We start from the raw sequence: 25,228 nt of genomic DNA, 5'->3' as shown, positions 1-25,228 counted from the left end.
CTATTTTGTTAGTTAGATGTGTTCTTAATCTTTTTGATTTATTGTTCCTTATACAAGTATGTAATTTCCATCTTTATTCCTTCTGATGTTTTTCATCACACAATTTTATTTCTGCTCTTAAAACTACTATGCAATTCTTCTTGTTGTTAATATTCGCCTGGTGTTTTTATGCGGGTGTTGGAATCCTTTTATTTAAATGTGTGTCTTAGATAGTATAATGCTGAATCTTTTAAAAATCCAATTTGAGAATCTCGGTCTTTTTATTCATTTACTGTAACTACTGTCATATCAGGGTATGTTTTCTGCCATCTTACCCTGCATTTCCAATTTACTATGTTTTCTTTGTTTGCTCACCCACCCCTCAATCTACTTTCCATTGGCTAAATTGAATATTATTCTACTGATTTAAAAGTTTTACATTCTACTTGCATTCCTCTGGCAGCTATGCCTAACTTCTTAAGACTCATACTTATGCTTTTTTCTCTATCATCCACAAAAACAAATCGATAATCTCTGTTCTCCTGAACAAGAGACCAAGAACCCTCTGACCTCCTTCCCCACCTCACTACTTGCCGTGTTGACATCATCTGTGGTTTTAGTTGCAGAATCTCATGAATATACTTATTTTAACAGCTTAGGAGAAAACATTAATATTTGCTGTTTTTCTTTTCACTTACTCTTATTTCCCGCATCTTATCTACTCTTGGATTCATTTTCGTTTTTACTCAAGAGCAATTTTTTCTAAAACTTCGTAGGTGAGTCCTTCCTAGACCTCACATGCCTGCGAATACCTTTACTGGCTCCCTATTTTCATCAACACTGTGAGGATATTACTCCATTGTCTTTTACAGGCAGTGTTGCTGCTGAGAGGTTAGATGTAAGTTACACTCTTACTCCTGAACATGTCCTTCTTTTCCTTTAATATTGCTTAACTTCACTATAATGCAGCAGTTCTTAACCTTTTGGAGGCCAGTTTGGTAAAGTCTATGTCTCTCTTCTCAGAGTAATATTTTCTATGAATAAAAGATACAGAATTACAAAAGAAACCAATACATTTATCAGAACATTTAAAATAACAAATCTGTTTTACAGCAGTAATACGTGTGCTTCGTGCTTCAGAAGGCCTCCCTCCCTCCCCATCTGCTGTGGCTGATTCTTAAACCAGTGCTGGATCTTCACCTACTGAATCCGTACTCTCGCTACCCGTTCTCTCGCTAAGAAGCATCTCATTACTACATTGGCAGGGCTGTCTCAGAAATAACCAAATCGAGTAGGCTTTTCCCATTTTCTCCTTTTGCTTGGCCTCGGTGTCATTTAACACTCGTAAGCATGCCCTCCTTGCAACCCTGACCTCAGCACCTCCCACGGTTCTGTCCTCGGCCTCTCTGCCCGCTCCTGGCTCCTCTCCCTCTCCATCCCAGCCCTCACTTCTTTTTCTACCGCCCTCCTGTCTTGGGAAGCTCCTGCTGCCTGGGAGGTTGGTGGGCAGAGCTGTGCTGATCCCTCCCAGACCCATAAATCCGGCCTTGACCCGGGACTGACATCTTTAAACGCTTGTTTGGAGCCTGGAGTCTGAGAGTAAAAGAGCGAGGTAACAGCTCTGATTCTTGGCTGTGGATGAAAAGGGAGTGGATACAGTCGTTTAAAAAATAAAGGCTTTTAAAGGCAAATAATAAAGACAGAGAGACAGAGACAGGGACAGAGACAGAGAGGTGGATCAACCTGGGTCAGGTTCCTGGTCTGTGCATGCGTGTGTGTGCATGCGTGCGTGTGCATGAGTGCATGTGCATGTGTGTGTGTGCATGTGTGCGTGTGCATGAGCACGTACATGCATGCGTGTGCATGAGTGCGTGTGCATGAGTGCGTGTGCATGCGTGCGTGTGCATGAGCGTGTGCATGCGTGCGTGTGCATGAGTGCGCGTGCGTGCGTGTGTGTGCATGAGTGTGTGTGCGTGCGTGCACGTGCATGCGTGCATGTGCATGAGTGCGTGTGTGTGCATGTGTGTGCATGAGTGCGTGTGCATGCATGTGTGTGTGTGTGAGAGAGAGAGAGAAAGAGAAAGAACATGGGATATGTTAAGATCAGCAGAAAGCAGATGCTAATTTTGCTCCGAAGATGAGCAGGACTCTCCAGCAGGATACATCATATGAGCAATCACATACAAATATTGGTAAAACAAATATTTAGACAGAGTTGTAAGCTGATATATTTGAAATCTGGCTTTGCGCTGAAGTTTCCTGAAGTGACGATTAATAATTTACAATTTGGATCTGGCTGGGATCTGGAGGTTTACCACTGTACTCTCTGTCAGCCGCCACTTCTGTGAGGGACTTGGAACCATAAGACCCATTGCAGAGTGGCAGTCCTCTGAAATAGCACTGTCAGACCGAGTGTGGGGAGATAACCAACCTCCCACCATCTAGGGGCCAAAGCTCATCACTGCTCTGGTTTTAGAGATGCAGTATGAAGCTTTTGCGCCAAGAAAAAATACAACTTCAAAGACAGCATCAAAGAAACATCTCCTGTTTGCGGCCTAGAGACCAGTTTGGGTGTCCATATGTCCACATTCCTGGCTGAACTGTGAGTGTGGCATTCCCCTTTCAGCTTCAGCCATCCTGGGACAGCACTGTGCCAAGTGGTGAGTGATTTATCTCAGATGGTAATCATTCTGTCAGCATGTTCCATACCTCAGCACAGCAAAGTCAGAGAAGAGGCTCATATGATGCAAGCCCAAAAGTCAGGATACAGCTACAGCACAGCGAGAGTGCAGGCTTAACAGCCAGAAAGCCTGGAGGGTGAATTATGGCCTCTTACGACCCATGTAACACTGGGCAAGTCAACTCTCTTGGTCTCAGTTTCCTTACCTGTAAAATGGGGGTGATAATAATATTTCTCTCTAGAGTTAAAAATGTAAAATTTGAAACAGTAGCTGGAACAGCTAGCATTCAGTTAATATGAGCTTTTGAAATAGCTAACATTTTATCATGGTTGCCCTCCCGCCACAGCCTCTGGAACGAATTCAGGCCTCTCAGCACCATCCCCATCGTGGAGCAATTCACATTCAGACGCATATGAGTGCTTTCTGCTATCAGAAACCCAGTTATTTTCTCCATCTCTATTTTGAAGTTTTCTTCTAGTTTAAATACTTTGGATTCACATATTCTGCATGTCCTCTACTCAGAGGATGTAAGAAATTCATGCAGTGATAATGAACTTTAAAAAAATCCATCCTACTGAATGATGTTATGAATGAGAACTCATGAGCATTATCTGAAAAAACAGTCCTCCAAAGCCCCACTCTCTGAGTTTGGATAAACTTTTTCATATATGCCGTCCAATATCCAGCTGACAGAGGCATCCCTGATCAATACTTGTCAGTCACGCAGCTCTGCACTGAATAATGTAAGCCCACATCCTTGAACTCTCTCCACTACTAAAGAATCTGGGCCATTCTGAGGTCCTCAGCTTAACCAGATAACTGGGTTTTTACTTTACACACCTGTACTGACACTACAGAGTTTTTTCCATGTTCAGGTTGACAGTCAAGACCTCAGAGACAATGGTAACACGTAAAACAGGGGACACAGTGGGTGCAGCATCAGCCAAGCTGCCGATGGGGGCCCAGCCTGGCCAAAGCTGCCTTTGCCCCCTGACCTACAGGGGCCAAGTCTGACTGCCATGGAGAAGAGCCAGGGTCTAGGTGGGTCACCTGGACACAGAAATCACAGCTGTATTTCCTGTCAATCTTTTATGCCAGCCAGTCATGTGTTCAGCGCCTCGATGCCAGCTTACAGCTCTCCCAATCCAGATGCGGTCCCCCATAGCAGACAAGAGAAGGAAAACACCCGTCCTAATCCTGAACCTCCCAAGGAAATAGTGGAGTTAGAAGGAGAACTCCAAGGTCATTCTCTCAGGCAGGCCTGGACCAGCCCAAGCTTGAAGTTAACCCTTTACTCACTGTATTAGTCTGCTCAAGCTGCCCTGACAAAATACCACAGACTGGGTAGTTTAAACAACAAAAGTCTATTTCTTACAACTCTAGAGGCTGGAAGACCAAGATCAAGGTGCTGGCAGGGTTGGTTTCTCCTGAGGCCTCTCTCCTTGGCTTACAGACCTGTGCCTTCTCACACGGCTGTTTTTCTGTGTGCTTGCATCCCTGGCATCTCTTCCTCTCCTTCCGAAGGACACGCTCGTATTAGGGACCCGCCCTTGTGACCTCATTTAATCTTAAGTACCTCTTTAAAGGTACTATCTCCAAATATAGTCACATTGGGGATTGGCGCTTCAACACATGAACTTTGGGGTGACACAATGCATTTCATAACACTCATGGTACCTCTGGTATCAGATTCGTGTACACTCATCTTAGCTGTATTTAACTTCCAACTCTGTGCTTCTGTAGAATTTTGTTTGTACTGAATAATGGTAATAATAATAAACAGCTACCATTAACTGAGCATTAGTACAGAGGGGGGGGGGTATTGTCACTTGTTATTAATATGAGCCTGTAAGGTGCATATTTTTATGCCAGTTTCATACATGAGGAGGCTGAGGCCCAACGAGGAGCTGGGAAGATCAAGCAGTGAGCAGCGAAGCCAACACCCAAAAGTAGACCTTTGTGACCACAGTTCATGCTCTCCACACCTCTCTTTCCTGCCTCTCCGATGTCAAATTTTACCTTGAACCATAGTGTGGCTATTTGTGATTACATTTCTGTTAACCTGAGAGCAAGAAGTGTGTCTCCTCCATCTTTTTAGGAATGCCTTTCCCAGTGCCTTACACACGTGACCTGGCGCCTTTGCGTCTCTCAGCATCTCAGAGCAGCTCCCCGTCTCACCCCGTGCCCTCACCTGCAGGGCGGTGCCTCCCTTACCTCTTTGTCTTCCCAGGGGTGTGCACCTGGATACTCCTTCTGTCAGTTTCTCAGTGGGGTCTGTCCTAAGGGCTCTATTTAAAATGGGAATCTCCCCCACCCCACTCCCACTCCCACTCCCACTTAACCCAGACTGACTTCTAACAGGCGATATACTTAACTTACTTATTGAGTTTATTGTTAAATTTCCCTCTCCCTCGGCAAGAAGATATGCTCTGCAAGGGCAAAGACTTTTGTGTGTTTTGCTTCATAGTGCCTTCTAAACATCTAGACAAGGCTAGCTTATAGTTGCTGTGAAATAAATACTTATTGAATGGATAAATTAGATTCCTTGTGTGGGAGCTTTGGTGCAGTTCCTCTCTATGGCGAATGAATGGCCGGTCTCTCTGGGCACAGGTGCTCTGGAACCCAACTTAGCTCCTTAGAAAACAATCACGCTCCTAGTCTGAGGACAGTGCTTTTTAGAATTCCTCCTGATCATTATTTTCGCCCTTTTTGTTTAATTTAATACCTGATTATTTTGCCCCAATCTTCTGTGCTTTTGATGGTTGTATTATTCATTATGGATAGTTACAACATTTTCATAATTAATCTTTAACTGCAATACTTGAATAGCATTTCACATGAAAAATGATTTACAAATTAAACCCACGTCTCACCTTGGGTAATTATCACAGGTCTAACTAATGTGTGTGAGGCCCTTGCATGGCAGGGGGCTCTCTCCAGTGACAATGTGTTGATTTTCTAATTAACAAAGGTTAAGCAGCCTTTTTGCTCGCAGACCTACAATTTAAACTTATGACATTTGTCACCAGGAAAGATTTCTATAGAGCACATAACTTGAACTCAAATAATTATCACTGGTTCTAGTACATTAACATCCTTTGCATAATATATAATGACCATTTTCAGGACAAAAGACTTTTCTTCATATTGACTAGATCAGTAAAAGTACTTTCCAGCTCACTGACCCATTTAATAAATCAGGGACCATGTTTAAAAACGAGTAAGTTATTTAGTTTTCCTTTATATAGAGACAAATGGCATTCCACTTACCTTCTTTGTAAATTAAGAAGTGGGAGTATAAAACTTTATTTAATGAAGGCAACAAATACAAATTAGACTATAGTCATATGTTATGGTCATTTAAGGGAAGGAGGGGGAAAAAAAGGTCAGGCAGCAGTGCAAAGAGGAAAAAGGAAGCAAGAAGAAATTTAGCAGAAATTGACAGTAATTTGCTGAAATGGCGAGAGGGGGACACATAAGCCCAGAGGGAGAGATTGTACATCATGGACCAGAGTAATTTAGAGCTGGAAGGACCAGAGACTTCTAGTTCAGCCTCCTTTTATGTATAAGAGAAACTGATGCTGAGAAAGATGCAGCGATTTGATGAAAGCCACAGAACTGACCAAAAACAGTCAACAGTCCTGATAGGGAGAGCTATACAAACACAGAGGCAGGAACAAAGACTGGCAGATGTAGAAGCTCAGAAAGAACAAGACCAGGAAGAATCAGAGAGGCAGAGAGACAGAAAAATCTGCCCCTAAATCCCCTTACTGAATGAAGCCTGTGTATGTACATAATGAAGCATATATACATATATCTAAATGTTTACCTAAATGATGTAATTAAAATATGACCTAATCTAGATGTACTTTCTCTGCCAATTGACGCTTTCTAAATCTCCATTTTTTTGGTCATATTAACATTTACTTAAAGAGTCTTTTTAAAAAAATCTCCTCAGACTCTCAACCATTGCTGACACCCTTAAATGTCAATTATTTCCTGAATTAAAATACATTCGAGATAGATTAAAGAATGAAATGTTAAAAGAGGTAAAATCATAAAAGTTCTAGGAGAAAATATAGTTGAATAATTATATTATTTTGGATTAGAGAAGGTATTTATAAGCCTAATATCGAAGGCAGAAATCATAAAAATAAGATAGATGCATGTGACTACATAAACGTTACATACAAGTTAACAAACACAAACTGGAAAGATGTAGTTGCTGAATTTATAACAAAAAATTAAAGACCCAAATATTGTTATCAATCAATAAGAAATATATATTCTCCTATTTCCCCCAAAAAAGCAAAGGTCATTAAGAAACAAAAAATAAGAGTGAGGAAAACATAAAAATTATTCAACTCACAGTATTCGAAGCAATGCAAATTAAAAGAATGAACTCTTTTTTTTTTTTTCCCTCTAGCCTATAAATTTAAAAGTATCCTGCCTAGTATTAGAATTGGTGTGGAGAAGGCAGGAATCTTGTACCCTATTGGTGAAATACAAATTGATAAAGTCTTCTGAGAGGAAATTACATTGCAAATGACTTTAAAATGTTTATGCCCCTTGTACCTAGCAATTACACTTCTAAGAATTAATTCTAAGGAAAAACTGGACAAGTATGTAAAGGTTTTTACAAGGATATTTATTATAGTATCATATAAAATGGGAATTGGAATAAGCTTTAAAGTCCAGTGGTATGGGATAGGGAGGGTGGGAGGGAGACGCAAGAGGTAGGGGATATGGGGATATATGTGTACGTACAGCTGATTCACTTTGTTATACAGCAGAAACTAACACAACATTGTAAAGCAATTATACTCCAATAAAGATGTTAAATAAAAAATATATTTTTTAATTTACTTAGTAAAAAAATAAAATAAAATAAAAATTTAAAAACTTTAAAAAGTCCAATGGTAGTGGAATGACAAAATAAGTTACAGTGCCTCACAGGGTGGGCTGCTATGCAGATGTTAAGCAAGATGTTCTAGTTGAATATTTATTGCTGGGAAAAATGTTTTATGATATATTAAGTGAAAAAAGCAAATTTCAAAACAATGCATATACCCCGCTTTTTCCTTTATTTTTTATACATATGTATGTTCATAGATAAAAGTAGAAAAGGCTGTTTGCTAAAAGTGAAAGTCGTTCTATCTGAGGAGCATTATAGATTCTCTTTTTCATTTTGCTTATCAGTATGTTTATGGTTTCCACAATGAAAAACTATTACATTTGCAACCAGGGGAAAGGAGAGGCAGACATCTAAAAACAACGATTTAAAAATTTCAGCATATTTTGATAGGATATAATTGTCTTAATTAACTAGTGATGAAAATTTAAATGGCTAAGCATTTATTGAACGAAAGGCCCTTTGGAAAGCCTTATTGCAAGAACAAAAGCCATAGCTGCTAAAACAGTAGACGCCAAATTGAAATTTTGACACACAAAGAGTGACTACTGGATTGAAATTCTTCCAGATCATAGCAAAGGGCCAAATTCCCCTTAGCCCAGAGGTGCAGCGGTGCTGGTGAGCAGATTGCAAAATGGGAAATCCTTCAAAGTGGTTGTTTCTAATCATTTCTTTTGCCGTCTACTCTCCCATACCTTTAATCAAAAGGGGCATTGGGATCCCTTCAATTAATCCTCTTCTATTTAAATATTTTATTAAAAAATAACAATCCCTGGAGAATCATCACTCAAATCTGTGCACTGCCCAGTGAGAGAACTGCAAGGCTTGGGTTTATAAAGATAGTAGTGCAAGTCATTTGCTATTTCACGGCTGCGGATTCACAGGCATAAGCAAAGGCTCATCCATCTCTGCAGCTAAAGCCTTTGATCCACCAGCCCTGTCTGATGAGTTGTCTAGATCGCACACTTTTTCTCGAGATACTGGTGTAAGTGATCAGAATCAATCTCCAGTGTGCAGCCTTGCCCAAAGTCTGCCAGTCCTATTGACCGTGCCATTTTTAAAGACATCCAGATCTTTACCTCAGAAACATGTACGTCTGTGGCGCCCCAGACCCTGAAGTTCTTCTGCATTAGACGATCAACACAGAACAGAGTTTAAGACCACAGCCTCGAGAATAAGACAGATCTGACACCGCTTTGGCACTTCGGAGCTATGAGTCCTTGAGTACATGACTTAATTTCTCTAAGCCTCAGTTTCCTTATCTGTACAATGGGGGTAAGGTAACAATGCCTACCTCGCCAGGTTATTGTGAGAATCAGGTGAATATCATATGTAAGATGCTTAGTAGAGTACCTGCTACATAGCCCTCAATAAACAGTAACTTTCACTTTATTAACCATATCTTTTTTTCTAAATCCCCATCAGATTTCTTTTAATAATTTTAACTACTATCATTTTATTTAATTTCTAGAAAAGCTGTTAGTCTAAAATACAGGCATATTTATAAACTTGAGTTCCTCCTTTTGTACCAGCTGCTTAAAAAAATCATAGCTAAGGTTATTATAGATACAATCCACCTGTGATATAATTCTCCAATGAACCGTTCTATGAAATTTATTAGGAATATTTTAATATTTTCATGCTCATGAACCTCTAACTCCATAGCTTACTCAGAAAATTACAGTGAATTTGTTTTGTGTGTTATGTGTCTTGCAGTGGCATTTAGACAAAAGCAATAAAATCTAAACTGACCTGGTAATAAATGTGGTGTAGCTGACTTTTGTGTAAAATTATCAACTCCAATTTCCAACCACCCCAGACAAGAAGCCCTGGGAACCCTTAACATGAATTTCAAAGCAAAGCATTTCTTGAGACAAGAACCAGGACTTACAATCACATTCCAAATGGATCTACTTCCTCTGGCTAATTGACTTGTTAACTATGCTAATATATTCATGTCCCTCTGCCTTTTTATATCTCTTCCAATAGATAATGCTATGGAACTGAATGCCCTGAGATTAAAAACCAAAGAACTTAGAGAGTTCTGTAAACTTCTTTTCTATAGGAAACCAGATTAAACTTCTAAAACAGCTTATATAATTTGTGTGTGTCTCCAGACATTTTAGTACTATAGCAAATGTATTGCTTCGCAGAAGACTGTCTCTTTTAATCAGGCATTATAGCCTAAGGGGAAAAAGCTGCAGACTCTTCTATTAGGCAGGACCAACTTGACAGTGAGCATGCCCCCTGCACTTGGCAGTCTCATCTCCTACCACAGTGGTCGAGGAATGATGGATGAAACAGAAGCCACAGCAGAGGTTATTCTATCTGAGCTCCATGCCTTCTGTCTTCCCAGGTGGTGCCGGAGGCCAGCAGGGCTTTCTGGGCTGCATCCGCTCCCTGAGGATGAACGGGGTGACACTGGACCTGGAAGAAAGAGCAAAGGTCACATCCGGGTTCAAATCCGGGTGCTCGGGCCACTGCACCAGCTACGGGGCGAACTGTGAGAATGGAGGCAAATGCATAGAGAAATACCACGGGTACTCCTGCGATTGCTCCAGCACAGCCTATGATGGGACATTTTGCAACAAAGGTAAGTCAGAGCCAGTTTCCAAAGCCATTTTTAGACATCTTTGAAGTCCAGATCATCTATTGAATGGTTTTTCAGCTGTACCGAGGCATACTTCATTCTGAGGGTAAGGTATTTGGAATTCTTCTCCTACCTTAGGTAGGAAGTCTCCTAAACCATTCCATAATCTTTTCATTAAGATGAGAGAATCTTTGCATGTGGTGCAGCGTTTCCCCCAAATTCTAGCAAACTTTTCACTGGCTGGAACATTACAAAGCAAATAGCCATATCATGCCTTAATGGTGAGTGACAAAGTAAGCTGCCATTGAAAGAGGACTTGGGCCTGCCCCTCCCACTCAGGGGAGTCAGAAGGGTCAACACATTATCTTGGACCTGTAGATCACTGCAGTGAATCTGTCTGTGCCGCCCAGTGGTCTTAATGCCCACCCCCTCCCCCAGCTGCTAAGAGACTGGATTCAAGCTGGACTCACAGGAAAGCCCCTCTGGCCAGTTATCGTCATTATCCTTAGTATCACTCTTCTACAGGGCGCCTCTGGGAGGGTCTCAGCCTCCACTAAACCGCAGGAATACTGAGACACCACATCTAATAGGTCTGTTATTACTGCATTATTTCAGTCTTGAGTGATTAATCCCTAATAAATTCTGCAGAGCCAGTCAGCTGACTCCAAGAGCCTGATGCTTATGCTTGTTGGTATACCCTGTGATCTTGCATGACCAGAAGAAATGCATTCGCCTGGCCTGTGGCTTCCTTTCCCACTTGTAAACAGGAGGGATGGGGAGAGGCAGGGCTGGCACGCTTCTTAAGCTACAATTGAAACGCGCGTAAATCGCTCTTCTCTTTCTAAATGAACGTATAGCGTTTGGGTAAAGTTCTCTGTAAACGGTTGGTGCATCTCTTCATAAGAAGCTTTACGTAAGTAGCCTATTCATACTCTCATGAATACGTCGAGGGTTGTTGAGGCTGGCATTATTCACACAAGATGCCACACAGAAGGAGGAGTTGTTCCATAACATTCTCTGTACATCCAGGCTACTGTCTGGCAGTGCTATAATATGAGCATAGAAATTAGGTCAGGCAGGGCTTGAAGAATGAGCATGAGACAACAACAAAGGTGGAAAGGAACACCTTTGCTGAATGATCCACAGCACTTTACCACCGCTGTTAGAGCGCGTTCTTCTGCTTGGAACGGCACGGCTCCACGACTTTCCGTGGCACACAATGCGATGGGTTTGCGGAACACATTAATTTTGCGCTTGTAGAAATGACGGTCTTGCAATTACCATTCCCTGTGCTTGATGCTAATTCAGTGCAGTCATTCCCTTGCCAGAATGGTGTCTGAACGCAGTCAAGTGAGCACTAATGCCTGAGAGATTCCACTGCATAAGTGCCAATTTAAAGAAAATCATGAGCCCCTTATTTTTGGAGAGTTAGGTTAAGTACCGTGGCTCATACACAACCACTGGGGGTTAATACGCAATATTCACGAATTGAAAGGCAAGGGTATGTACCCTTCAGCTTTGCCAATGTTCAAGATAAAGTCAGAGGAAGCTCTTGAGTTTCCACTGACATTATTTCAAAGGGTTTACACAAAAGATCCCTAAATATTCTCTGAATATCTGTTTAGCTGGATGAGTTTACATTTGATTCAATTAGTGGCTTTACCCAAAAAAATTAAAATTAAAAACTGCATGTCATATTTGGAAAGTACCTGTGGGCATCCTTCTAAGTCAAGACGAGTATCCTCTTGACTTGGGGAGGATGAAGGTGGTGCTGGTTGAGAGGAATCCAGGAAAGCGTCATCTGCACTAAGGCAAGCTCGTTCCCGGACGGGGTCTTCCCTCTGAGGCCTGCAGCCGGGTGGTCCCTCTGGTCAGGGTCTCACCTCCCAGAACAGCAGCTCCTATGACCACACCTCCAGGGAGGCTACAGCCAAACAACTCAGCCTCTAGAAAGAGCGGCCACAGCCACCTGCCAAAGCATGAGCTCATGAAAGTCCTTTGCGGGCCTTCTTTGGCTAGAATAGTTCTGTGCTTGTGAATATGGAAAAATGTCCACAATATTTTGCTGACTCAATGAAACAGGTCCCAACATACCACACACAGCCTGATTATATGTCTATACAAAATCAGACACAAACACACGAGGAAAGCAAACTGTAAGAAAACACATCAGGGGCTTCCCTGGTGGCACAGTGGTTAAGAATCCGCCTGCCAGTGCAGGGGACACAGGTTCGAGCCCTGGTCCAGGAACATCCCACATGCCACAGAGCAACTAAGCCCATGCACCACAACTACTGAGCCCACGTGCCACAACTACTGAGCCCATGTGCCACAACTACTGAAGCCTGCGCACCTAGAGCCCGTGCTGTGCAACAAGAGAAGCCACCGCAATGAGAAGCCCGCGCACCGCAACGAAGAGTAGCCCCCGCTCGCTGCAACTAGAGAAAGCCCGCGCGCAGCAACGAAGACCCAATGCAGCCAAAAATAAATAAATAAATAAATTTATTAAAAAAAAAAAGGAAACACCTCAAAATATTAACTGTCATTATTCTGGGTGGAGGGTGAAAACACCAGTATTTATTTTCTTATCTTTTTGCTGTGTTTTCTAATCTTTACACAATGATGAATCACCTCTTTTTTCCCTCATTTTTGCCTCTCTTAGGGAAGAACTCGGTACTAAGCGACAGAGTTCTTACCCCATGCATTCAAGACTCACCTGACTGTCTCTGGTTAGAAAGTATCTAGTTATTAACCAGAATTCATTATACCGTGTAATCACACTATCTGGAATGGAGTAGCATCTCAGGTGAAAATTGCATATAATTAAATTACCTTTGAAAAATCTCTCTCTCAGTACATTTAACAAAGCCCAGTTTTTCACAAGCCTTCAAAGCGATCACCCTTCAGATGGGCCCTGGAGGAAGGTTTGCCTTGTTGGGGCCAAGTTGTATGAAAATAAAATCACTTGTATCGCTCTCAGCCGGGTGAGGAGCTCACACTAGGACCGGCATGGGACCGACATAGACCACTTTCTCTTTTTTTTGGTTCAGAGAGAAGGATATATGGTTGCATTTGTAAATCAGATTGCCCTGTGCTGCCGCTTCATGAAGCTCAGGAGGACAAAGCTAGCTTCCAGCAGGTCCCTCCTGATGACGCTCTCTTGCTTTGTAGTGATGCATTGGTAGTCACTGTTCCCCACCGGCAAAGCAGAGATAGGAGACACTCCTTCCTGCCCTTCTCTGATCTCTTCTCAAAAAACTCCCAGAGCCCTTCTTCAAATGCACCTCTAAAGATCTGATCATCACTTAAGGCGTTAGCTCTCCCAGGGAAGAGCTATTAAATAGGAATGCTAACTGGGGAAAAATTCAGGTTTTGGAGAGAGCATGAGGGCCTCCTGGAAGGTCTGTAGTTTGGACCACATAGCCAGTCACCTCATCTCTACAGATAGCCATGCGGTATCCCCTCTTCTCAGAATGTCCACCTCCAGCAGCCACTTAACTCAGTGGAGACCGCTCCATCCCATGGCACGGTTCCTTCGCAGCCCGTTGGCTGAGGCTGTGGACTCCTCTGGGAGCAGAGCAAACCCCAGCCTACGTGGAAGGCTCAGCTGTGGGTCTGTCATCCCCAGGATCAGCGGGGACCCCCAGTGGGGACCAAATGGATGGTTGCCTGGACATGCCAAAGGTTGTCTTCTCTAATAGACTTATTCCTTCTCGGATAGTCAAACCTCAAAACACATTTATGACTATCAACCTCATTTTTATTTCTAACCAGAAATTAGCAACATGATTAGAAGCAAACTTTATCTTTTATTTTCAAGCAAGAGGGAAAATAACAGACCTATAGCAGCGACAGCAGTTTCTATGTTAAATGTTTGTAGCTGAATACAATCACAGATTGAATAGTGTCCCTCTCCCCCAAGTGCGTGTCCACCCAGAACCTCAGAATGTAACCTTGTTTGGAAATGGGCTCTTTATAGATGTAATTAAGGTGAGGTCGTACTGGATTAGGGCGGGCCCAAAATCCAATGGGAGTGTCCTTACAAGAGGAGAAGAGGACACGGAAAGACACACAGATACACAGAGGAGACCATGTGAAGATGGAGCCAGAGACTGGAGAGACGCTGCCACAAACCAAGGAACACCGGGGTCATCAGAAGCTGCAAGAGGCAAGGGAAGATCCTCCCCTGGAGCCTTCAGAAGGGGTGTGGCCCAGATAACACCTTGATTTTTTTTTACTTATAGCCACCGTAACTGTGAGAGAATAAATTTCTGTTGTTTTAGGCCACCCAGGTTGTGGTTCTTTATTATGGCACCCCTAGGAAATCAATAGAAGTGCATATAAAAATCTGTGACGCTTCTTAATTCCTGCATTTAACAATGGTAACAGCTGTCATTTGTTGAGAACTTGCTATGTTCCAGGCAGTGTGCCAAGATCTTTAATTACGTTAACATTACCTGATACTCATGACAACCCTGTGTAGGTACTATTATTATTTTCCCCAGCTGACAGAGAAGGAAATTTAGACACAAGTGGGTATTAGTCGCTTGCCTGAGGTTCACATACCAGTAAGCAGCAGGACTGGGGTTTATATGCAGGCAGTTTGATTCAAAGCTTCTGTTCTTCACCACCATTGTGTGTTACTGCTTCTCACCAAGGCCTGGTCCTTCATGTAGGTTCACATAAAACTAAAAACAGAACCCCCAGTCTTAAAGCTTTTTAGTTATTGTGATTCAGTAAAAAAAATCAGCACATTCTTGGATGCAGAATTTATCATAAGAAAAAATAGAATACAAGATCTGAACAGAAACTCTGTCTCTCTCTTTCTCTCCCTCTCTGTCTCTCTCTGTCTCTCTCCCTCTCTCCCCACATTTAGGTGTAAGCTGTAATCATTTATTTCTTTCTTTAACAAACACTCAGTGAACACCTAATATGCCTGGGAGCCTTGAAAGTAGAGTTTAGTCTGACTATGCTGAAATTTTCAAAACATTTCAATGGTTTATATCTACAAAACCAGGACAATCTAGTATACTCGGAAGCAGGAGATGTGAATGAGCTGTCACGTAGGCTGCCAGGAACAGTTCTTCATTAGGATTCCTTCACTGAGCCAAGTTTAGCAAGAACTTGTCATCAAGAGGCACAAAAATATCTCCTAATTCACTTCTCTGCTCTTTTTTTTTTATAAAAATTTTCAAGTTCGTCTGCCAAACCAAGACTGCAGCTGAAAAGCACATATCCTTAAATACTCAGAAACCATTTCCTGAGTTTAGGGAGTTGTCTTTTCTTCTCAAACACTGTTTGTTTGTCACTCAGATAAAGTCCAAAATTAGAAGGACCAAGGTCACAGGACTGCAGTGACTACGAGTGATGGAGGATGGTGAATAAATGCAGTGTTACCATCACTTATAGTCACACAAATGCACACCACCCTCACTGTGGTCCAGCTAAGTCTCCTCCTCTTCCTGCACGGGTCATGACATTGACTAACATTTTATGACCTAAATTATTTATACAGAAGAAACTCTTTATTGCTAACTCAAGTCCCTACATAGGAAATTGGTGATGTAATTAGACATGGGTTTGAATCCAGCTTCCTCACTTGCAGGTCGTGTAACCTTGAGCAAATGGTTTAACTCCACTTGGCCTGGTCTTCAGAAATACGTAATCCTACTTCTTAATTTCACTGTGAGGATCACACGGAATCATATGAGCACGTTTCCAAATGGAGAACCTGGCACCCATCAGTCAGGCAGCAGATGTCACTTTTCAGTCTCAGCACTCTTTCTTTTTTTGTTTGTTTGTATTTTTGTTTTTACTTTAAATCATGTCATCCTTTAATCCTTCCATGAAAGCTTTAAATGCCAGATGCCTAACTGGCATCATTTCAGTTACCTCTGAGTTCTAGATTGCTTCTCTGCTACTTGAGGAGCGATGGCAGCATCATAAAATGTCCACTCTTCTTAATTGTGGTCACAGTCATATTATTCTGAAGCTGAAAATGTCATCTCCAGAACCTAAACCCTGATGGACTGAGGAATATGCAGATATTCTGAAGATGGACAGGGAGACAACAGTCTCTGCATCCCAGGGGTCATGCCCACAAGTGCAATTCCTGAGGCAAGGGATCCATCCCTGTTAAGAGACAACTTGGATCACCTCAGCAACTGCTGCATCCCTTCTTAATACAAAGCCCATCAGGAGACAGGAAAGCACTGAAAGAGTTCAGGATTCTGTTTTGCTGAAAGGAAACCTAGACTCAAGTCCAAGTTCAACCCATAAGGGAGAGGGGATCTCCGCTCTTGCCTCCTAGAGGGATGTTTCATGGCGAGTTGGGGGAGGTGGGTTTGCCCAATGCACTTTGGATATTTACAAACTCTGCTTCTCCGTGGCTCCAGGCACTGCACGGGGAGCAGAGGAAACCCATGGGCTACCCTTGTAGAGTGGGTTTGAAGCCTTTTAGGGAAAATTAATTAATTTAAAATATTATAAAGCAAGTGGGGGAGAGAGAGAAGAGAAATGTTGGAGTTCTGCATCTTAGGATCTCATCCTTATATGAAACTAGTTAATGGCAACAATGGCCATTTTTCCTCAGGTCGACCTACCCCGTCTTCATCCCAGCTTGGAGGAGAGTTTCACACCAGCAGGAAGAGATGCTTTTCACTGGCTTCTTTTTCATTTCCAATTGGAACAGGAGCTTTTATAGATTTGGATGAATGCCTACAGGAAAAAGAATTGAATTCTCTTTCCTCTTCCTGTTACAATGCTATTCAGGAAGGGAAAATACTCCTCAATTAATACTTTTCTTAAATCTTCAGACCTTAGAAACATAAGATAATCTCATTAAAACCTTTAAAAAAATAAAAGAAAAAAGAAAAGTTAAGAAAATATTTGTGGACAAAGGTCCATAAATTCTCATGGATGAGAGAAAATACTTTTGGCTTGATTCCAAAAGGTCAAAGCTGAAGAGATGGCCAACAAGTTTAGGTGACTTTATTATAGAATTTCATGGTGATAAATAACAGTCCCCCTGGCCTGGGGTTTTCTTTGGGGTCCCAGGTATAAAGGAAAACCTGGTTAATTAGCTTTCCTGGAAAAAGGGATTTAAAAATCAGTGGTAGAAGCAAGCCCTTTCTAAAACACTAAACAAAATAAAGGACACAGTTTTGGACTTTGCTTTAGGTTTAGGATAAATAACATTTTTTCAAGTTTGTGCCAATTTCTAATACCTACCAGGTTTTGGACCTTTTTGGATACAACCATTTTTATTTTCCTGTGTGTTCTGTTGAATGTTTTTATTCTTCATTCTTCAGCAATAATGAGAACTCTAAATAATGTGAAGTTTATAAAAATAATACACTATCATTTCCTACCAATTAGTCATGATTTCAGCTGAAGCTCTATCCATTTCTTTTCTTTCATGAACCTGAAAATAATCAATCTAATAAGTTTTCTGGAGGGTTTTGCTTTTTAAAAAATTTTTGTTGGAGTATAGTTGATTTACAATGTTGTGTTAGTTTCAGGTGTACAGCAAAGTGAATCAGTTATGCATATACATATACCTACTCTTTTTTAGATTCTTTCCCCATATAGGTCATTACAGAGTATTGAGTAGAGTCCCCTGTGCTATACAGTAGGTCCTTATTAGTTATCTATTTTATATGAGGGTTTTGCTTTTAAATTACTCACATTTTAGGCTCCCCTTGTAAGCACGTCCATTCACCAAGATTCACATTGCCCTTGAGTACTTCATCACGCCTACAGGAGATGAAGACCTGCCTCTGATGTGCAATTTCTCCTCTCCACAACCTTCTCAGATGATCATCATTGCCAGCAGGCAGCTCTGGCCTTAGCAAGTGGGCTCATTCTAGGCATCTCGTGGCTAGAGGAAATTCACTTTCTTAAATGATCAAGCCTCGGGGGTTTTGATCTGTTTTTAATCTGCCCATCTTATGGTCGCCCTGGCTCTGAACTCATTCACGTATTTTTACCTCCATCAATTGCAATTGACTGTAATAGTGGTTGATTTAGATAAATGTGTATTTTGCTTTTTTCCTCTAGTGAAGACCAAACCCTAAGGCAGCGGAAATGATTAGGGCCAACTGCTCTCTCTGAGCCGTCCCTAAGCATGGCGTTTTATTTTATTATTTTTTAAGAATTTTATTTTTTTTAATTTTTGGCTGCGTTGGGTCTTCGTTGCTGCACACAGGCTTTAGTTGCAGCGAGCGGGGGCTAATCTTCATTGCGGTGTGCAGGTTTCTCATTGCGGTGGCTTCTCTTGTTGCGGAGCACGGGCTCTCGGTGTGCGGGCTTCAGTAGTTGTGGCATGTGGGCTCACTAGTTGTGGCACGTGGGCTCAGTAGTTGTGGCTCATGGGCTCTAGAGCGCAGGCTCAGTAGTTGTGGTGCATGGGCTTAGTTGCTCTGCAGCATGTGGGATCTTCCTGTACCACGGCTCGAACCTGTGTTGCCTGCATTGGCAGGTGGATTCTTAACCACTGCGCCACCAGGGAAGTCCCAGCTTGGCATTTTAAATGTGTTATCTCCATGTTCTCATGAGGTCTGGGCATATGATATAGAGCAGTGTTTAACTCAGCCTGACCAATATCCTCTAGCTGATCTTCCAAGTGATGAGTTCACTAAATATAAGGTGGCTTCTGAACTACTCAAGTTCCATAAGGCAAAGACTCTCAATGAAATTGAATCACTGGCAGCAAAATTTAACATATCTATGTACTGGATGAATGAAGTAAGATCAAGTGGATTGATCACTAATAAAAATTTGATTTCCTTATATGCACTGGACACAAGTATAGTGAAATACAGAACACTTACTGAAAACCTACTATGTGGGAAGCAGTGGATTGACAGTGAGGAGACCAAGATAAATGAGACGAGGCTTGGAATGAAGTGGAGGCTGTAGACCCAACTGCAGTGCAAAGGAAAGCGAGGCAGAAAGTGCTGAGTGATACCTGGATATGGAACCAGCCCACTGTGAAGGTGCTAATGCCAGAGCTGCTCTTAAAGTCCCATCCAAGGGTAGTAGGGCAGATAGTGCTGGGTTGCACTGAATTCTGGGGGGAGGCGTTTCACTGGGGGAGAGGATTCTTTAAAAAACATTTGTCAGGAATGAATCTCAAGCTTAAAGATTCAAGAAGCCCTATGAACCTCAAGTATAACAAAAATAAAAACCACTTAAAGATATGTCATTAAAACCAAAAGACAAAATTTTAAAACATCCCAATTTTTTTAAAAAGCATTTATTCTTGAAATAATGTAATTGATATTTACAAGAAATACTTATTTGCTTTTAATATTACAAAAATAGATTGCTTTGGAAAACTAACAGCAAACAAAATAGTTTAGGATTTAGATCAGTTTAGCTCTTTTTCAACTTGTTCCCCACCAATCAATGATACTTTGTGAAGCTTTGCTTCTAATCTGAAAAAAATAGGGAAATTTTTAAGTGGGCCAAAGGCCTTAACAGGCACCTTACCAAAGTTATACAGATGGCAAATAAGCACGTGAAATATGCTCCACATCGTCTATCATCAGGGAAATCCAAATTAAAACAACAGTGAGACACCACTATACACCTATTAGAATGGCCAAAATCTGGAATACTGACAACACCAAATGCTAACAAGGATGTAGAGCAACAGGAACTCTCATTCATTGCTGGTGGGAATACAAAATGGTACAGTCACTCTGGAAGAGATTTGGGCAGTTTCTTGCAAAACTAAACATATTCTTACCGTATGTTCCAGCAATCATGCTCCTTGGTATTTACCCAAAGGAGTTGAAAACTTATGTCCACATGAAAACCTGCACACAGATGTGTATTGAAGCATTATTCATAATTGTCAAAACTTGGGAGCAACCAAGATGTCCTTCAGTAAGTGAATGAATAATGAACTGTTGTACATCCATTCAGAATTAAAAAGAAATGAGCTATCAAACCATGAAAAGACATGGAGGAGACATCAATGAATATTACTAAGTGAAAGAAGCCAATATGAAACTGGATGATTCCAAATATATGATATTTTGGAAAAGGCAAAACTGTAGAAACATTGAAACCATCAGTGGTTTCCAGGGGTTGGGTGGAAGAGAGGAGGAGGAATAAGTAGGCAGAGCACAGAGAACTTTTAGGACAGTGAAACTACTCTGTATGATAGATATTATTATGATGGATTCATATCATTATGCCTTTACACATTGAATGTACAACACCAAGAGTGAACTGTAATGTAAACTATAGACTTTGGGTGATTACGATGTGTCAGCATCTTTGACAAATCAACAATTTGACTGTAGCAACTATACCAATCTGGTGTGGGATGTTGACAGGGGAGAAGGCTATGCATGTGTGGGGACAGAGAGTATATGGAAATCTCTGTATCTTTCTCTCAATTTTGCTATAAACTTAAAACTGCTCTCTAAAAAAGGTGTTAAAAAAGGATAGGGGTAGGACTTCCCTAGTGGTGCAGTGGTTGGGAATCCACCTGCAAATGCAGAGGACACAGGTTCGAGCCCTGTTCTGGGAAGATCCCACATGCCGCGGAGCAACTAAGCCCGTGAGCCACAACTACTGAGCCTGCGCTCGCACCTAGAGCCTGTGCTCCGCAACAAGAGAAGCCACCGCAGTGAGAAGCCCGTGCACTGCAACGAAGAGTAGCCCCCGCTCGCCGCAACAACAGAAAGCCTGAGCGCAGCAACGAAGACCCAACGCAGCCAAAAATAAATAAATAAATAAATTTATTTATTTTTAAAAAAAGAATAGGGGATTTTATTCAATTTTCCAAAATTCTATTATCATCCTCCCAGATTTTTCCCTCATCCCTACTTCCCAAGAGTTTTATATGTGCTTAATGGTACCCTCTCTTTGTATTTCTACTTTAAAGATACCCCCTTAAAGATACCACTTCAAAGACAGATCAGTTAATTGATATGTTAATAACAGTTTATCCCTGCTTTTTTTGTTAAAAGAGGTCTTCTAAGAACTCTTTATTAACTTTAACATGACCAAATTCAATTTTAATATTCTCTTGTAAAGTTCAGACTTAACCAATGCAAACTTCCTTCCTTTAGACTTCTACAAATTTACCATTTACCACTCCGGGGGCCAATTTTACTTCCTGTGTTACTCCGCAAGGAGTTGGGTCAAGTGTAGCTTAAAGAAAGGTCCCCACTTCAAGCCCCTACGTGAAGCATTCTCTCTGCCACCCTTGCAGGCACCAAAATATTCTTTCAAATCTTCTATTCTTTTCAACTATACCCCTATGACCAGCAATGCAGCCAATATCATTCTAAACTAATTTTGTTTTTTAAAAAAAGGAATCTGTCCTTTTTTGAGTTTTCTCGGTTGAAGAGAGAAAGCTAATATCATTTAGAACAGTGGAGCAAAAAATACCTTGAATTCCAATTTCAACATTATTGAAAACAAAATTGAGCAAGAGACTCTCTTGGCATTCAGTTTCTTTATAAATTGCCTTAATTATATAAAATGTATTATTCACAGGACCGTGAGGATCAAATGAACTGATGCAGGTGAAAGTACTTTGAAAAGCGTTAATGTTATGAAAATGCAAATGATTATGAAGGTTATTAATCACTAAGTCAAAGGTCCTGCATTTGAGGGTCTCTTTAGAGAGAGGACTGAAAAGTATAATATATTGCCTTTCAAAAGCCACCAGGAAACCCTGCACAGAACTTCTCCGTCCACATGGGTAGTGTTGCCCTACCTACAGAAGAAAGCTGGACATCCCACCTATTTACATTAGTACTTGCCCACGTCTGGACAGCAGTGACATGTATTATCTGGAGCTCAAAGATTAAACATTCAGCAAGACTGTAGACATTAGAGTTTTCCTATTCCATGGCCTGCAGGGCTGCATTCATAGTCAGTCCAACACTCGCATGCGATGACCATGATTAAATCTCTGTATCATGGAATTGTCACGAATCGTTTGACCTGGAGCACCACTAAAGCAGCAGATACACTTGAGCTTAAGTAAGAATGGATTCTGAAGCAGCCTCTTGGGGTTATTATTGAGGTCTTTAGAAAATAATATTGGTTCTTTGAATATACAGTTTCAAAAAATAAAAAGTGACTGCTAGATTCTAGAAGCCTCATTTAAAATTTTCCCCTTGTCCCAAGTGATTAACAGTCTCTCTGCCCCCTTATAAAGGATGACAACTTCAGTTCAGATTAATGAGTCCAGGTATTTCTCATGCTTAAGCCAAATGTAATTCAAATATTTGCACAAGACCATTGCTGGTTTCTTCTTAGAATCAGAGATTAATAAGGTTGCCAGTGAAATGCTTTCTAAACTTTACTATTAGAATAATCTAATTTAACTCCATTTTTTTAAATTAATTAATTTATTTATTTTTGGCGGTGTTGGGTCTTCATTTCTGTGCGAGGGCTTTCTCTAGTTGCGGCAAGCGGGGGCCACTCTTCATCGCGATGCGCGGGCCTCTCACTATCGCGGCCTCTCTTGTTGCGGAGCACAGGCTCCAGACGCGCAGGCTCAGTAGTTGTGGCTCACGGGCCCAGTTGCTCCACGGCATGTGGGATCTTCCCAGACCAGGGCTCGAACCCGTGTCCCCTGCATTGGCAGGCGGATTCTCAACCACTGCACCACCAGGGAAGCCCTTAACTCCATTTTAAATGGGTCTACTTTAGTCTGTTGGCTTTTTATAATTCCTTAATAAGTGTCTCCTATAATGGAATCTTATAAATTTGGTTAAAAATATAAATTAAATCATGTAAATCAAATTAAAACAGTAGACCAAGTTATACATTTCAAAGAAGTTTATAGGCCCCCCTCTCCTATTAAATAAGCAAAAATGTTATCTTGTGTGACTTTGTAGTCTCCTACTGAATCAGAAGCCACAAGTGGTTATTACAGCACTTCATAACTTCTTTAAAAATATCAAGGACTAGTGCAAAAAGTTTTATTTCTATTACCGTAATGAATTTATCATTATTTCAGACTTTCAGCTTTTACCCTAACATTTAAATGTCATTGGGTGACTTATTTCAACACTTCAACTTCTCTTATATTGTTAAGAGTTTGTGAAGCTCTTTTTGTCACAAAATCAAAGTATCTCAGGGTTGAAAAGGATATTACATTTATTCATATTCAGCTGACATTTTACTGAACTCTTCCTTTTATGCCAGGCACTGAACTAAGTATGTTCACATATCTTACTTTATTTAGTCACCACAGCAATTTTGAGCTATAGGTATTAGCACTCCTATTTGAGAATGAAGAAACTGAGGCTTCTAGAGATTAAGTTTACTATCCAAAGTCGCATGGCTTCGGAGCTACCCCAACTCCAAGCCTGGTGTTTTCTCCACCATGTACACCAGCTAAGTGTCCTCTTTGTAATACACCCACTGGATGGGATGCAGGCTGTGCTTGACAGAGGGCGCGACACCACAGGAGGTGGCTCACTCCATATCTGGACATTTCTGAGAGCTAGAAGGTCTTCTCTTATCCTGCACCACCATCTCTATCAAAGACGGAAAACGTCTTCATGAAGAAACAGTGGATGTCAGGCTCTGGCTTCAAATCCCTATGCCTTTAAGAACTCAGGAATGTACACATACCTTCAAAATTCCCAACTCCAAGGAGGACAAATAAAAACATCTAATCTAAAGCTTGAAATAACCTAAAGCCTTGAAATAATCAGAACGCTAAACAATGTGAAGTTCACAGAAATAACACGCTTTATCTTTCCTGCGTGTTAACTTCACGGTTTCAGCTGAAGCTCTATGCACTTCTTTTCTTTCATGAATCTAAAAGGAACCAGTCTAAAAAACTGTCCTGGGGGTTTTGCTTGCAGATTACTAACGTTTTGACCCCCCTGCAAGCAGGTCCACTCACCGATGTCCACATTGCCCTTGAGTACTTCAGCATGTCTGCAAGGCGTCCTTCTCTGGTAGTTGTCATGTGTATAATGGCAAGTTAGTGAGTTCCATGGATAGTAGGTAACACATCCTGCCCAATTCGTCCTCTTTTTATCACACCAGCCTGATAGCTATGTGTAGGCCTAAGTCCCAAAAGTTCTGAATAATTTTCCCTTCTTTCTTTGCCTGCCTTCCTGAGGCTCTCTCTGGGGCTGATTGAGGAAATACACACACACACACACACACACACTCTCACTCTCTCTCTCTCTCGGATATACACACACAGACACACACAGCACAGAAAAACAGAGGCAGAGTTGAACCGGACCTGTGGATTTCTAATTGTAAGCCTCAGAAAACAAGACATTTCTTTGTATTTTTTAGAGCACCACCCACATACCATATCCATGATTTTGTGTTAATAATGGATCAGACTTTTCTCTCCAAATAGATAAGGTGAGGAGTGAAACAAGGGACATGGAGAGTCTGACCAAATAAATTCTTCTGACATGAGAGACCAATCTAGACTGCTTTATAACAAAGACGGTGATATGCAGGGTTAATACAAGCCATGCTCTGTGAGTTTTCCTATTGATGAAATTCATGCTTTGAATTACTGATTGATGGCTGCTGAAGGATTGCAATATCTCTGTTCTAGTCTGAAGACAGCGCTGTAAGTAATGCGCTTCTGATGACTGAAATTCCAAAATCCAAAAAAACATGGAAATTACCAAAGTAAAGCTCTACGTCCATTTTTATAAGGAGCTAGGAGGGCAGACACACTTGGTCAGCTACACTATCCCCTCACATCCTTGCACAGAAGTTACAGAGGGAATTCAGTCTACAACTGTGAGCTTTTGGCGTTGCTGCAGCCCACACACCTTCATTATGACTACACAGCAATACTCTGATTGCAACATGAGCTTTCCCTCCTCTGGCCAAAGGATAATGTGGAGATTATGACACAAATAAAACATTTATCATCTGGACGGGAGTAAAGAACTCACAAACCAGGACATAGCTGGCTAGCATACTAGATAGAATCCAGAGTAGGTGTCTTTGTTCGGGCTGCTATAGCAGAATACCATAGACTGGGTTGCTTATAAACAACGGAAACTTATTTCTACAGTTCCAGAGACTGGAAGTCCAATA

General features: G+C 41.3%; 1 protein-coding gene across 2 annotated transcripts in view; it reads left to right on the top strand.

Moving 5' to 3' along the window:
• CNTNAP2 (contactin associated protein 2) overlaps positions 1-25,228 on the top strand; it is a 2,085,708-nt gene that overhangs the window by 1,856,764 nt on the left and 203,716 nt on the right. For both annotated transcript variants that reach the window (XM_059933152.1, XM_059933153.1), the window contains one exon: positions 9,929-10,165. In XM_059933152.1, the coding sequence (XP_059789135.1) occupies positions 9,929-10,165 (237 nt within the window). The remainder of the gene's footprint in view (positions 1-9,928; positions 10,166-25,228) is intronic.

Source organism: Balaenoptera ricei, chromosome 9 (genome assembly GCF_028023285.1).
Source record: "Balaenoptera ricei isolate mBalRic1 chromosome 9, mBalRic1.hap2, whole genome shotgun sequence".
Taxonomy (NCBI): Eukaryota; Metazoa; Chordata; class Mammalia; order Artiodactyla; family Balaenopteridae; genus Balaenoptera; species Balaenoptera ricei.
The sequence above is the reverse complement of the archived record's forward strand: the minus strand, read 5'-3'. Positions and strand labels throughout refer to the sequence as shown.